The sequence below is a fragment of the Taudactylus pleione genome, unplaced genomic scaffold (genome assembly GCF_031769625.1).
Source record: "Taudactylus pleione unplaced genomic scaffold, aTauple2 ptg000911l, whole genome shotgun sequence".
Taxonomy (NCBI): Eukaryota; Metazoa; Chordata; class Amphibia; order Anura; family Myobatrachidae; genus Taudactylus; species Taudactylus pleione.
In genome coordinates this window covers 1009052-1025544 of record NW_028285312.1, presented here as the reverse complement: position 1 = coordinate 1025544, position 16493 = coordinate 1009052, and the positions used below count along the sequence as shown (strand labels likewise).

Sequence of the window (16493 nt, the reverse complement as noted above, 5' to 3'; positions counted from 1 at the left end):
ACCCAATAAGCCCCCCTGATTTTTGCTCAGCACTCTAGTATGTTGGTGCACATATACAAAATGAATAACCCTGAAAGTTCTGTTGCTATTCCACATTCCTGTACATGCTAATATTGTGTTCTTTTCCCCCTTATATACACTCATAGCCCCCAGTATGTTTCTCATTATGACATGCTATTGTGCCCCAGTCACATAGTCTTCACAAGTTTGTAAAAAGATCCAACAGGAGACTCTGGGACTCCGGATTTATGAGTGTGTGTGGGGGGGTTCTTATTTCCCAGTCACTGATATAGGACCTCCACTATGGGACTAGCACCCCCTGTACAGCCAGGCAGGGTCTCCCACCCTGCAGCTCCTCCGGGAGTCTGTCCGTAACTCTGTTGCTGGAGGCACCTAGGTCACTGTGGCAGACAGATGGGAGGTACTTACAGACACCCCCTGTGGTTGCCGCAGTTGGTTTGTTCCAGCAGAAGCTTGGGGAGGCAGAGAGGAGAGAGGGACATAAGAATAACGTGAAGACTAGAGAGCAGAGGGGAATAGACAGTGAGACTGAGTATAGTGCTGGGGGGAGGCAGGGGCAGGCTGCATTACACTGAGCTGAGAACAGGCATTTGCAATGGGGGCATAAGACTACAATAGGGGCATAGACTGGGCACCGCTCTGAGCAGGCAAAGGAGCAGCTGAGGCTGGGTATAGTGTGAGTGGCTCCTGCTGCATTAACACTGGGCCGTGCTGAGGATCCAGGACTCTAGGGCAGCGAGGACACCGGGGCAGGGTGACTGCATGTGCACGGCTGCTGGTGGTAGGACCAGGATTTCTGCACCCGGGTTCTGACGGACTGCAGCTGGCCATGGCAGCCCGGGGGTGAGCACCCTGAGAGTCGGGCTGTGCAATCAGCAAAGGAGGTGACTGTTACCTGTGGATCACCTGCTGCCGCCGCCTCGGTGCCCGCCGGAAGGATCTAGGTGTTATGAGAAGACTGGGAGCGGATCCTGAGGGGATGAGGCTGCCGGAGGGCACCTTCCTGGCACTGCTTCTCCTGTGTCTGCCAGGTGAGTGCCATGTAGCACTGCTGCCAGCCTCTGCCAGGGGCATGGTACTGTGCCCCATGCTTCTGTTCGTAACTTTCACTGCAACTGTACCCAGTTCTGACTGTACATTGATACATACCAGTTACAGGACTGTACATTACTGGGTACAGTATTTCTAGTATTTATAATATAGTACTTCTGTAACTAATGTGTTTAAGGGCATATTTCCACTATAGTATCCTGTGTGTTTAGGACATCATTATTGTGGCTGTTTGGTAGTATTGTAACCTATGTGCCTGCAGCAGGTCTGCCCAGTAATGTGCCTGGTGTGTCTGCAGCAGGTCTGCCCAGTAATGTGCTCGGTCTGCCCAGTAATGTTCCTGGTCTGCCTCCAGCAGGTCTACCCAGTAATGTGCCTGGTTTGCCCAGTAATTTGCTCAGTGTGTCAGCAGGAGGTCTGCCCAGTAATGTACCCAGTAGGTCTGCCCAGTAATGTGCCCAGTGTGTCTGCAGCAAATCTTCCCAGTAATGTGCTCGGTCTGCCTGCAGCAGGTCTGTCCAGTAATGTGCCCGGTCTGCCCAGTAATGTGCCCGGTGTGTGTGTCTGCAGCAAGTCTGCCCAGTAATGTGCTCGGTGCGTCTGCAGCAAGTCTGCTCACTAATGTGCCCGGTGTGTCTGCAGCAGGTCTGCCCAGTAATGTGCCTGGTGTGTTTGTAAGTAGCTCCTCATACTGTGCGTAGTGTGACTTTAGGTACCCTCATTATGGTGGCCCAGTGTGACTTTAGGTACCCTCATTATGGTGTGACTTTAGGTACCCTCATTATGGTGTGCCCAGTGTGACTTTAGGTACCCTAGTTATGGTGTGCCCTGTGTGACCTTAGGTACCCTCGTTATAGTTTGGACAGTGTGACTTTAGGTACCTTCATTAAGGTGCGCCCAGTGTGACTTTAGGTACCCTCATTATGGTGTGCTCAGTGTGACTTTAGGTACCCTCATTATGGTGTGCCCTGTGTGACCTTAGGCATCCTCATTATAGTGTGGACAGTGGGCCTTTAGGTACCCTCATTATGGTGTGGACAGTGGGCCTTTAGGTACCCTCATTATGGTGTGGACAGTGGGCCTTTAGGTACCCTCATTATGGTGTGGACAGTGGGCCTTTAGGTACCCTCATTATGGTGTGGACAGTGGGCCTTTAGGCCTGCTTCTCGCTACATCTTCCCACTGTTTGTATGTCCGCTCCTAATACTCTGACCATTGGGCTTTTAGGTTCCCTCCGGATTCTGTGCTTTGTTTTTCTGGTAGCACTCAGTACCTGCACTTTTTTTTTGTCTGATTTGAATGTCTTATTAGTTCAGTAAAATGAAGAAATCAGAAATATAATTTCAGAAATGAATAAAATAAGCTTTGAGTATGGCAGTTACTATAGATCTTGGATCAACTTGTAACTTTAGTTGAGTACCAGGACCTTTTTCATAGAATAAAATCTCTGATCACCCCATGGGACAAATGTAATTACCTGCGATTTGCGGGAGCCGGCCTCGATTCCGGCGAGAGGTTGTGGTATAAATGGTCTACAGTATGAAGGTCTACACCACAATGTTGACTGGTTCTGATTGTTGACAGTAAAATGGTTGACATGGTCATTAAGTCGTCCATAATTCTGTAGACATGTCTTTAGGGTGACAGGGTTAAATGGTCGAGGCATTCAAAAGGTCAACAAGACGACACAAAAAAAGGTTGACATATAGTGTTTGGGTTTTTTCTTTAATATATTTTAGCCTAAACCTAACACTATATGTCAACCTTTTTTTGTGTCGTCTTGTTGACCTTTTGATGCCTCGACCATTTAACCCTGTTGACCTAAATACAGGTCTACAGAATGATGGTCAACCTAATGACTGCCGACATTTTTTACTGTGTTGACTTTCTGGTGTCGACCTTTTAAGTGTTGACCAATCGACCAGTATCCCCGGCGAGATTAGATTTAAAGCAGCAATTAGTTTGAATGCAAAATCAACCTGGTTTTGCCTTTAAATTAATTGTTGCTTTAAATCTAAAGACTATCTCGCCGAAATTGCGCTGGCTCCCGCAAAATGTGGGCTAATACATTTGGCTGCGTGTCTCTATCCTTAAGGGCAGGTTCTGTAAAGGTGGGTACACAGCTAGTAGATAAAAATACACCTGATCATATACACTGAACGTCCATAATCTTCCAGGCAGCCTCGGATCCTGCTGGCCTGGGGGCGGGTCTGCCCCACCCCCTCCCCGAGGCTGCTGCTGCATGTGATCGCCCGTACACTTGCCGATGGACAGATATCTGTCCATCGTCTGTGCAGCACAGCCAACGCGATATGTCTGTGAACGATGTCGTTCACAGACACATCGCTGGTACACACTGTCCGACGGGCTCGCAATATATTGGCCGATCAATGGATCGGCCAATATATCTGTCAGTGTGTACCCAGCTTTACCTACGGTTGTGTCACAGTAAAGTGCCCGAGGCTGTTTAGTTAGAGACTTGTGATTAGCCTGCGGGCAGCCCCAAGTCCGCAGTAAACTCTGAGTTCTGCACGCACCCTTAGGATGTGCGAGCAGAAATCGGCGCTAACTGCTGCTGTGGGTTATTTGTTGGTCTGTAATTGAACAGCTTAGAGACTGTGCATAAGAACTCGAGGATAATTGAATCTGCCCCTAAATGTGCTAACAGTGTTCTTCCTTCCCTAAACAGAATCCATCCATTATACAAGGCGTTTGGCTCTTGTGTGTGTTTGTTCATTTTACCGATAAGTTTTTTTTGCCAGGGAGTCACATAACAGATGGCATTAAGAGTTGTAGAGTTGAGTAGGATACTCGTCTGTCAATTCTTGCCTACACTATTCTATATTTGTTTGGTGTATTTTGTGTACAGTGGCAATGCACCCTTCATGGCCGTAAGGGGTACCCATACCATTGGTGCAGCTGCTGTGAAAATTATAGGTGTTCTATTAATTTTTCACATTACAAACTTTTACTAATACCTAGCTACCCCTATGCCACCCGCATAGTGTCTGTCACGCCTTTGGACCTCAGCATAGATGTACAGACCTTTTATTGGACATCTGAGACATTCTGTAGTTTGCCATAGTAGTGTGAGAGGCTTCACATAATTTCGGTGTGACTTGGAAAGTTTCATGTTCTTCTGTTTGATAACATTATTAACAGTAATTTATATGGCGCGCACATATTCTGCGGGGCTTTACAGAGAATATTTGGCCATTCACATCAGTCCCTGCCCCAGTGGAGCTTACAATCTATATTCCCTATCACATGTACACACACATACACACTAGAGTTAATTTTTGTTGGGAGCCAATTAACCTACCAGTATATTTTTGGAATGTGGGAAGTCCCCAGAGGAAACCCCCACAAGCATAGGGAAAATACAAACTCCAAATAGTGGGAATCGAACTCATGACCTCAGTGCTGTGAGGCAGTAATGCTAACCATTACACCATCTGTGCTGCCAATGGTGTTGATCAGACTGGTTGATGCCTCCTTAATGTGCATGCTCTTTGCTGTAGAGAGGTTATGATACTGGTGTGCGGGCACTGCTTGTGGTTAGTTCCTACTTTCCTTGTGGCTCTTGATCTCTTTCAGAAATTCAACTTAAATTACCTTAATGTTCAAAATTGAATTAAGAAAATACTTCCCTGCAAAGATTTGCAAATGGGATAGTATTCTGTACATGTTTTTGGGTATCCATTCGACATTCTGAATATCGACTGTCAGAAAGTCTATTGCCGATATGTCGATGCACATTTAGGTCAACAAAGTTAAAATGTCGACACATTCAGAATGTTAACTTTCAACATGTCAATCTATTTTTTGTTGATTGTTAGGGTTAGGCTAAATAAAATAAGTAAAAACTCATATGGTGGCATTCTGGTGTTGGCATTCTGGTTAACCATGTTGACTTCATTGTATGTCGACATATCGTTTGCCGACCTATTGTCTATGTTGACATTATGACTCTCGATTTTCAGAACCTGCCGCCCTTCTGGTGTCGACATTCTGAAGTACCCAGCGTTGCCCGGGATTTTAAGAATGTTTACACATCATCCTCCAACAAACCTCTCCTTAGGCAGGCCTCATGAAAAGTGTGACAAACTTCCCCATCCACAGTCCTAAGGTCTTCGAAGGAAGTAGGACCTGTAACGGTGTAAAGCAAACTTCGGAGATAGAAGCATTCAAAATTTGTCGGATGTACAGTGTAAACATAGCCAAGAGCTTCTGTTGCTCTGATACCAGGATGACTGTGTACTACCTGGTTGCACTATGAAATGCACAGCAACTACTTCCAGTTCCTTGTGCAACTGTTTCCGGCATTCAGGGTCTCCACGGTGTATAAGATTCATCCAATCGGTTTTACCCTTCAGGGGCTGACAAAGGAATGGACCGGAAGTAGCCTCTGTGCGTTCCATAGTGTGGTCCAGCAACCAAGGAGGTAGACAAAAAAGTTTGGTCGCCACTGTTGACACCATCTAGATGTGTAAGCTGATGCATGAGCAAGTATAAATAAAAATGTGTGCTGCAGAGCTGCGTTTTTGCATCCCAGTATAGTTGCCATCTTTATGGGCCTGACTGTAAGCCAGATGGATCTCTCCTCATGGATGCAGATAGCAATTTTTACCATATTCAGACTCATAATAAGCCTGGCTTCCTGGCTTAATATCTATAGTGGTTATAAATTCATACAGCATTTAAAAGGTACTGTAAACTCCACGCAAGAGCTATAGTAAATGATGTTCAGAGACTTAGATTATATGCTACAGAATAAAATTCCATAATTCCTTAGTATGTAGCAAAATGCATGTTATTAAATCAAATTATGAAATTAAACAAAAATAAAAATTTGATATTTTTATTATTGACCTTGCAGATGGCCCAAGAAGAATGGTGTCCACATCTTCACCTAACAATAAACCAAACAGGACAATGCTTTTATTCTTCTTTGGAGTTTTGTAGAACCATGAGAGATCTTGGCTTGTAAACTGTGGATTTGTATAGAAGGACAAATTTTCGCTTTTATATAGTTGATGATAATAATCTAAATTACAAATGCAGTCATTAAAATATAAATGTGCATTAAGAGGCTCTCGGCCTCTTATTTTTGCGCTTAACATACTCTCTATAGGGGATATATTTACTAAAGTGCGTGTTTTTAGACGTGGAGTTGTTGTCCATAGCAATCAATCAGATTCTAATTATCATTATCTAGCACCTTCTAGAAGAGAATAGCTAGAATCTGATTGGTTGCTATGGGTAACATCTCCAGTACTAAAAACCCACACTTTAGGGGTATAAAAATGGACCAAGATGATGCGGAAATCACCAGTGGAAGACAGGGTGGATATTGAAATGTATGGCTCTAGTATTGGATTGCCCTTTGGAACCCTTGAAACCCCCCCAGCTTCCATCCTCCCTTAGCTAGAAACAAACCAGGCTATTGAAAGTCTATGTAAGTGGGGACATTGTCACGGGTGACTACTCCCACCATGAACACAAATGGAACACGTGACTCTGATGTCGTAAAGATGCCGACGCGCTATGTGTAGACTGCAATGACTTTCTGCTTTTTACATGGTCTCAAATGTGGGTTAATGCTTAATGAATGTACAGATTCTTTGATGGTATTGGGTCAAGGTTGAGGGGGCATTTGACCTGGGCATCCCATAGCAACAGGCAGCACTGAATACAATTTATGTCTTGTTTGTGCCTCTGACTACTCGGTGTGTAGGATCGCTTCTCACTTCTGCTCCCTCATAGTTGTCTGTGTGTCAATAAGTTTAACATTATTTATTGATTTTCTTGGGTAATTGTCAGACGTTCCCTTTGCAGCCAAGGGGTCTGCACTGTTCTCCCTAACCTTGAGCAAAGCATCCCTGCTTAAAGTTTACTATTAGCCAATCACAAATAAAGTAATTGTCCCATAATTATTTAACAGAAAACACTCTGACAGATGTAATCCATTGAAAATTACTAGTCGGCCAACTTGTCACAGTATTGGAGATCTATATGCTGAATTAGTTAAGGGCCAGGGAGGAAATTGCCTTCAAAATATAGTCACTAGGAATAATTTTCATCAGAACCAAACAAGAGGTTTTCTAAAAAAAATAAAATATATATTATTATTATAATAAAAAATTAATAAATAATTTACCCTTGGTTGTGCAGATTCAGATACTGCAGAGTATCTCGCACAAGGGGCCTGATTCAGACTCTGACGCGTTCCCTCGTAGCTGCCGATGGTCCGCATTGTGCACATGCATCGCAGTGCGCATGAGCGAACCACTGCAAAAGATCGGGAAGTGTTTGCTCGCCCAGCATAGACATCCCAGTGTAATGAGTGGCAGGAGAGACCTTTTGTGGGTGGTAACAGGGCAGGTCACTAGAAATGGGGGAGTGGAGGTGCGAACGCAGGCGTGTCTGAGTGTCTTAACGCCGTTTCAGAGGCGTGCATAATTAACAGGCAGCATCATAGTACACGTCACATGGCTGGTTTTTACACTGAAGTGATCGCAGTGCTTGCGTTAGGGTAAAGTCAACCTGAAGCGCTGCTTTCACTTCCGATGGTACCCGATGTACCGATGGTTACATACATTTCCTGCAGATGACGTGCGCAAGTGGGAGTCTTAAGCTGGTGGGCGTCTGCATACGCAAAGTGAATGCATGCCAAGACATAGTGGGCGTGCTTATTCCTTGCCGTGCGATCGCCTGCCTTGCTGGGTGTGTTCCGAATTTGCATAAGCTGGGAGCGAGCGTACGCATCTAGCGACCGGGTCTGAATCAGGCCCAAGGTGCATTACTGATACAGGATCTATGAAACGGCTTAATCTGTAGATGTTTCACGTAATGTCCAATATGGCACTGAGTTTGTGTTCCAGAAACTACCTTTATAGTTTCATGTTTTCCCTTTTAGAGTGTAGGCTCTTGAATCGTTGTCGCTGCGGCCATTGTTGCTGTTTATTGCGGTTATAAAGCGACACTCGCTGAAAACCATTTGCCCTCTAGAAGGTTAACCCTTCCATTGCGGAAATATAGATGTTTGGCGGAATCGCACTGATCTTATTGAAATGCTGTAACTCCACGGTCGGTTTATAAGACGGCGCATGGCGAGTTATTTTGCTGCTTTTCTGAATACAGAAATATGACCTGTGAATATAAAAACAGACTGGTTGATGGATGTATTGGTAACCATTTTAAACATCCCTTATCCCTGTCAGCTGGCTAATTACACTATATTATAATTAATGCAAAGATCTGGAAGCCGTTTTAGTCGCGGTAAGCTGTGAAACCTCTTTAATTGACCAGATTTGGATGCTAAATACTGGAGCTTTAAATCCAGTCCCGAGGGAACTTTAGCAAGGCCACGTTTTCATTTTTTCGGGAATACCCCCAAACTAATATATCCCATTCATATGTAAACCAGGCCCATTCTCGCAAGTGCTAATTGGTTATTCCTCCAATCTGGATACCCCAAGGGCTGGGACTTGAGGATGCACTGCTGTTGTGGGAGAAGGGAATCTGTTTTAATCCATTTAGTGCCTGAGGGGAGATATACTCCAAACCATGCTGATGAACAAACAAAGGGTTAAGAGGGCCGTGTGACCGGAGGGCAAAGCCTCATTCATTCAGGGGTGCTAAATAGCCAACTCAAGGGTGCCACAGAGTTCAGATGCTTATGTTGCTTTGATTGACGCATTTACTCCAGAAAGGATGCTTACAGTGCTTGGTGGTGGTAGAAATAAGACTTAATACAGTATTAACAATATATGACTGTTAACAAGCCAGTACTGTAGATGAAAATACAGATATATGTCCTTATACATCTTTGCAGTGGCGCTTAAAAGCCCCTCTCGGCGCGCCAGGTCCCGAAAGACCCTGCTAGCGTCGGGCATATGTCTTGCATCTTTTTTTCACCAAAAATGTCTAAGACGCAATGTGACGCGCCTAGGACGCATCAGCATACTGTGCTAATTAATATATGCGACACTTCTGTATCTGAGTGCGTAAAGCAGCGAATCCCGTCTAAAAGCCGGGCTCGATAAGGCTAATGTGCCCAAGAGCCTTACTTTGATTGGATTTCTGCGTGCACCGTTGGAGGCTGCGAGCAGAAATCCGCGATAAGTAATGGGTGCCTGAGGCAATTGAGCCCAGTGGCACAATTGGTTGACTAGCTACCGACGCCCAAAAAAGTTGGACCCCCCCCCCCCCTCTTTGACTGTGTCGACATTTCATGTCAACATTTTTGAGTGTCAACATCCTGACCATGCCAACATTATAGTATCGACCTTTTGACTGTCTACATTGTGAATGTCGGCAACATGACTACTTAGCTGGTTTAGCACTAGAATACTTTCTTCTACTACGATGGGTATTTTTCAAACTGTTTGGTCTATTGCAGGGGTCTTCAAACTTGGCCCTCCAGCTGCTGTGGAACTACACATCCCAGCATGCACTGCCATAGTTTTAGCATGCTGTTATATCAAAAAGGTGGCAGTGCATGCTGGGATGTGTAGTTCCACAGCAGCTGGAGGGCCAAGTTTGAAGACCCCTGGTCTATTGTTATCACACCCCTATCCCGGATCTACACACTTGCATGGAGTAATTAAAAGGAAGGCAATAGAGAACATTGGAGGAAGAGGCTGACCAGTGTGTTATATTTCAGGTCTTGCTACGGTTCTTACATGCAATTTAGTTTAGTATTGTTCTATATTCCACTAGCCACAATTTTTGCCTATCTGTGCTGCATTGTCTACTTAAGGGTAAACGGTTCATTTAATAATCTTGTGCAGTTTCCCCAAATGTTCTACTCCTATAGAATCGGATTCTAGCTGCTGTTTTTCTGGAACAGTTTAGAATATGAGAGCTATGATCTGATTGGTTAATGGGGATTCCAGCACATTTGTTTTTTGCATAAGCCCCTTTAAAATGTTTATACTTGTGGACAGAGCCAATCAGTGACTTTCGTCCTTATTGAACCATAACTCTCAGCATGGTTAGCCTTCCTGTAATTGCTGAGAGTAATGGAGCATACACACAGCCAGATTTGTCAGATGAACGATTTTACCAAAGATTTGAACGATTTTTGACTGCATTAAAATGAATGGAATCGTCCAAGTCTGACTGCAAACACATCAGATGTCAGATATCGTTATCTGACCATTGGGAACGCGCATCGTTCAAATCGTTCATCTGACAGATCTGATCTGTCAGATTTTCCTTCAGATATGAACGATTGAACGATTTTTTAAAATCTTTATGGTTCAGATCTGAAGAAAAATCTGGCCGTGTGTATGCACCATTACTGTCCAGCAATCAGTTCGGAGCAATGAGTAAATGTACAACCAAACATGAGTCCTTTCAAAGTGATCTGCAAATTAGCCAGATCTTTAATGCATGATTCAATCACATGAATGAAGTTACTGCAAAATTATGTAATAATATTACGAAGATATGCCGGGTAAACATAACTGTGTAATACCAAATATTTCCAAGAGATGTCATTTTATATTTCCAAAGAATTTTTTTTTTTTTTCTGGTTGTTTTTTTTTCTTCTTTTCCTTCCAATGTCTTTTGTGCTGCCAGTCTTGAAGACCCCGGCACAATAATTAGATGTGGTTCCTTTTGTTTGCATAGTAATTACGGTGCCATCATTCATCAAACAGAAATATAATTAGAAGAATGCTTGTAATGAATACTCTCACCACGAACTGACGGACATTGTTTTTTTTTTTCTCCTATATGCAAATATAAGCCAAAGTTATTTTTAGAATTTCCAGATGTACCCTTTTCTCTCCAAAAGGTAGAAACACTCTATATACCAGTCTGGAGACTAGGCTTGGGCTACCTGTTGTGGAACTTTCACGTCCCAATTGGAGGGCCGTAGATCATGCTGATTCTTGTAGTTCCACAACAGTTGGTGAGCCACAAGTTGCCCACCAGTGAACCTAGATATTGATGTTTTGAAATTGCTTGGTCTATGGATGAACAGAGGCCCTGATTCAGAGCCGGACACTCTGACAGAGCGCTTGCTCTGAATCAGGGCCAGGCTTTTTTTTTTTTTGGCTCGGCCTCTTGGCCGCTCGCATAGCTGTGGGAGACCACCCACAGCTATTGCGAGTGGCCATGATGATGGTCGCGATGGTCAAGACCATCGCGACCATCGGGCTTGCGATGAGACCCTTGTGGTAGTCTCCTGGCCGCAAGCCCCAGAGAGATTTCGGCTCTAACAGAGCCGGAATCTCTCCACTGACATCACTCGTGATGTCAGTGGGGCCGCCCCCAAACGGCAGGCGTTCTCATGGGAACGCCTCCGTTTGGGCAGCCACCCCCCCCCCGGCCCGCCCACCAAAGGGGGCGTGCTGTCACTCAACATCAACAGCTCGACCCCTTTGTTGCGAGACCCGTAGTGACGGATTGCCCGTCGCTAGCCGGGTCTCGCGCATGCGCACGATGGAGTGCATGCGCTGTGGGCCACCATCGACCCGGTTGCGAGCGCTTAGCGCTTACGACCGGGTCTGAATCAGGGCCAGAGTCCAGCAGAGCATCTTGGAGCTTCTAGTTCCGCAACAGCTTGTCATCTAGAGAGCACATTTGTTGGTTACAACAGGCAGGGATGGGAAAGTCATGTAAGGACTTCTAATTGAACAGAACTAATGTTATAACTTATTTGGAATACATCTTGAAAATCTGATTTAATTAAATGTGAAGCCCGAGGATATGCTGGTGTTATAATTAAAAGCAAGTGACTAATGCTCCCCTCCCCTCCTTCCCATGTTTGGGTCTTGTTCTGTGGGTTAGCATGTGTTCAGAAGATTGGTGAGATTAGAGCAGACTGCAGGTTGTAGATCTCTAATGATTTACATGGCATGCAAGAGCCGACAGTGCCCCATCCCTTCCAGACATGAGCTCCACGCAGCGAACATCACACTTTTGGAAGAACTTCAGTGGGTGATCATTTTCACTGAAATCCCTTGTGCTGGCAAGCACCCACTTGCTGAATATGTAGATGTAGTCTTTAATATATGTGCAATTTCGTTATGATGGCTTTTCGGCTCCTGTGACAGGTGCGAGTGGGCACAAGTGCCAATTTCTCTTTCATCCACTAGGGGACACTGGAGGTTGCTTACGCTGGGGTATAGAGGCGTGGATAGCTGGAGCTGGCACTTTAAATAATTTAGAAGTGTGAAGCTCCTCCCCCACTATGCCCCATCAGCTATCAGTTTAGAAAATGTGCCCTTTGGAGCTGGTCACAATCTGCTGTGCTTCGGCAATACATGATTTTTATTTTTAATTTAGATTTATTTTTTTCTTTACATGTTTTACACTTGATAGGTACCCTTCGCCACCTCTCTAAAGGTGGGGTCCGGGTACCCGGCGCCCTGACTTGTTAGAAGCAGGAAGGAGTGCACAGTGCTTATACTAAAAGCACTGACAGCTCCTTAACGCCACAGCCAGCACATCTCGAACAAGGAAGAAGAGAGTGCTGAAGCTGAGAGAGCCCTACGGGGAACGCATTGAGTATGTGGCTGCGTGTTCCCCGCTGCTCCCCTCACCCCCAAACCCCCCCCTCTGCTACCTATCGTGCCTCTCCTACTGCCCAGGTACTTAGCGGTACGGTGCTGAAAACTATTCAGCCCACGCTGGTAGCCGCGCGTTAGCAGCTGCAGCATAGCGGGGCTCACATGTGTTCCCCGCCCGCCGGGACCTTCACTGCGGCAGCGGGGCTCTGTATGCTGGCACTGTTACATGTGGGAGCCGGCAAGCACTGTCGCTGCTCCCACACGCACCTTCCGCAGCTGCTCTCCTCCCCCCCGCCGAGAGCTTTGCTGCGGGAGCAGGGTGCACTGTAAAAGTGTTGGCTCCTCCGTTTAACGGAGCTAGCAGCCATTTCCGAGCCCTGGGGACTTGAAGAAGGGGGCGGAGCCTATATAGCGCGGGCTCTCTCTCTTAAGGCATGGCAGAGAACTGTTATGAACAGCGTGTATGCCGTTTTTCATTCAACCTGCACCTCTCCCTCATAGAGGTAATGTGCAGCTGTCATGGCTCCTGCTTCCACTACAGGATCCTGTGCAAAGGACTGTAGGTGAAGAAGTTTGCAGTGTAGAGACAGAAGGCTGGATTACTCTGCTGCCATCCTTGTGCTGCAGGACATTTACATCACCTGACTACAACCCTGGTAAAGAGGCTGTAAGTAACTGGGGTGTAAGTGCAGGGGAATCTGATCTGTGGGAAGGGGGTATCTCCTCCTCTGTGTCCAAAACCAGCCTTCTTTGTCATTTCTGTGTCTTTTCTGTTTAAGCTGGGTGACTGTGTGTACCATGTCCAGCAGAACCAAGGCTTCTCAAAAGCTGTTTGTCTGTTCCAAGTGTAACAACAAACAGACCAAGCCGCATGCTACTGGGTCCACGTTATGTGATGCTTGTATAACAATGGATCCACAGATGGCGATTACTAGCTCACCTGCTCCGCCATGGGCGCTGACATGGTAGGAGTTATGTCAGACTTAACGTCAGTGTTAGCTGAGGCTCAGCCTCCCTGGGTGGCTGGGTTAACCAAACACCCTGGTACAGGTTATGGGTACAGCGGTGTCTGCACCCTCCAATGCTTATCAGGCAGAAGAGTCGGCAGAAGAATTCATCGCCACGGAGGATACCGAAGAGGGGTGCGGTACCCCTCAAAAGTTAGAGTCCGCCTCTGGATTTTCTAATTTTGGCAGTCAGAAATGTCCTTAATTTACCTGAGGATATGTTTCCTGCATCCCAGGAGTGTGAATTATTTCACGAACAACCTAAGAGCTCGGCTGTTTTTCCGTTTTCACAGCGGTTCCAAAATTCCACGTCTGTTTCCGTCAAACATCCTTTTGCATCATCCATGATGGAGTAGTTGGAAACACCTCCTCCTGTAGATGCGTCTGTCTTCCATCTCTCTAAGAAAACAGAACAGCATTTCCAGTGCCGGGAATTACAGTGTTAAAGGACCCTTCGAATAGTAAGTGGGAGACAACACTAAGAAGCAGCTGGGGGCTCAATTAGACCTGCCCTTGTTACCGCCTGAGTTAACAAGGCTGTGGTTTGCTGGGCTGACCAGTTGATTACAGGACTCCGGTATTTCCAGATATCTGCGTATGCTATTTCGGGCAGCAGACCTCTCTGGTTGTGCGCTTGGCAAGCAGACGCAGAGTCCAAGCGTGCGGTGGAGGGTTTACCATTCACTGGTGAAATGCTTTTTGGCCCGGAATTGGGTATCCCAGGCCTCGTGGGGTAAGTCTTCTTTCCTCCCACCTACTGCTCCGGCTCCCAGAAGACCTTACACCTTCGTTTCATGGTAGAGCCAGAGGTGCTCCCACGCAAGCTAGAGGCGGCAGAGGGAGAGGTCGCCCACACACTGTTGCAGGAGCCTTAACCAGCTGAAAAACAGGTGGCATGACGGTCTTCCGCCCCGCCTGGGGTCTCCTGCGGTGGGAGTCCGCTTGCAGAATTTTCAAACAGTGGATTTGCAGACTAATTTCCCTGGGGTACTGAATAGACTTCAGAGTCCCCCATCCACCTCGGTTCTTCACTACCTACAGACAAGGCCAGGGTTCTACAAGAGGCTATCCAGTCTCTAATAGTGTCATCTGGGCTAGTTCCGGTTCCGGAGCATCAACGAGGTATGGAGTTTTTACTCTAACCTGTTTGTCGTGCACAAACCTGTTGGTTCGGCCAGACCCATTTTAAACCTCAAGTCCTTACACCTGTACCTGAGGATGTATTGTTCCAGAAATGGAATCTCTGCAGTCCGTCAGGGTGAGATCAGGGGAATTCCTTTTATCCATGGATTTCAAGGATGCCCATCTCCATGTTGCCATTTGGGAACCACATCAAGCCTTCCTGCAGTTTTGCTATACTGCAGAATCACTACCTATCTCGAGCATTACCGTTCAGGTTATCCTCGGCTCCCTGCATTTTTACAAACTCATGTCAGTCATGATTGCTTTCCTTCGGTCATTGGGAGTGAACATATTCCCTTATTTGGACGACCTATTACTCAAGGCTTCATCAGTAACCCTTCTCTCAGACCATGCCTTACTGACATATCACACTTTAATCCAACACTGTTGGATAATCACCTTCAAGAAATCACCTCCCTATCCACCCCAGAAGCTCCTGTTTCTGGGCATGATCTTGGATACGGCATCAGAGGGTTTTTTCTTCTGATAGACAAAACCCGGGATATCGGTTGTTAGTTCAGTTGGTCCTCACACCGAAGAAGGTGTCCCTACTTCTTTGTCTGCGTCTCTTGGAAAAAAAAAATGGTAGCTGCTTTCCAGGCACTACAGTTCGGATGGTTCCACACCTGAGTGTTTCAACCGGACCTCATGTCACAAGTCTCAGGATCTCATCTGCTTCTGCATTGACAGATCCGTCTGAACCCGGTTACCAGAGGGACTCTCCTCTGGTGGACACAATCCAACAATCTTTTGGGCTGAAGATTCGGAGGGTGGAATTGGACTATTGTAATAACGGATGCCAGCCTTCGAGGATGGAGAGCAGTAGTCCTCAAGTATCACTTTCAGGGTAGATGGTCCCCTCTGGAACAGAAGTGACCCATAAATGTGTTGGAACTAAGAGCGATTTACAATTCTCTTATAGAGACAACAGTTTCTAAAGTCTCGTCCGGTAAGAATTCAGTCTGACAACGCGACGACCGTCGCTTAAATCAACCGACAGGGCAGGACTCGAAGTCGCATGGCCATGCGAGAAGTAACTCAGATTCTCCCGTGGGCCGAAATTCAGTCAGTAATCCTGTCAGTGGTATTCATCCCGGGTGTGGACAACTGGGAAGTAGATTACCTAAGTCGCCAGGACATCCATCCCAGGGAATGGAAGCTTCATCCAGACGTGTTCTATGCATTGATTCATCGCGGGGGGTGTCCTCAGGTGGACCTCATGGAGTCATGATTAAATTGTCAGCTCCCAGTATACGTGTCAAGAACTCTGGATCCGCAGGCAGTGGCAGTCGACGCTCTGACAGTTCCATGGATCTACGACTTCGTTGACCTTTTTCCTCCGATTCCTTTTCTTGCTAGTCTTCTCAAGAGACTACAACACGAGTCTGCCTCTTTCATTCTAGTGGCTCCAAGCTGGCCTCTGAGAAGCTAGTTGTCGAACCTTCGGTCCCTATTGGTAGACGACACGTGGCCCCTTCCTCTGCGGCCAGATGTTCTTCAGCAGGGTCTTTTCGTCCACCCCAACTTAGCGCAGCTGAGTTTAACGGGGTGGCTCTTGAAACGATATCTTAAGACCTAGAGGTATCCCAGACTTTGTTATTCCTACCAGGCTGCGCGTCAGGAAGCCATTGCCGGCTGCACATTATCATCGAATCTGGCGCTTTTATATGTCGGGGTTTTCCGTCTAGGATTTTTCGTCCTGACGGGA

The 16493-nt window shown here is 46.2% G+C and overlaps 1 protein-coding gene across 3 annotated transcripts in view; it reads left to right on the top strand.

The window, feature by feature from the left end:
- The first annotated feature begins 521 nt into the window (after positions 1-521).
- LRP4 (LDL receptor related protein 4) overlaps positions 522-16493 on the top strand; it is a 91106-nt gene continuing 75134 nt past the window's right edge. For all 3 annotated transcript variants that reach the window (XM_088459452.1, XM_088459451.1, XM_088459453.1), the window contains exon 1: positions 522-1052. In XM_088459452.1, coding sequence (XP_088315578.1) covers positions 971-1052 — 82 coding nt within the window. In that variant the 5' untranslated portion in view covers positions 522-970. The remainder of the gene's footprint in view (positions 1053-16493) is intronic.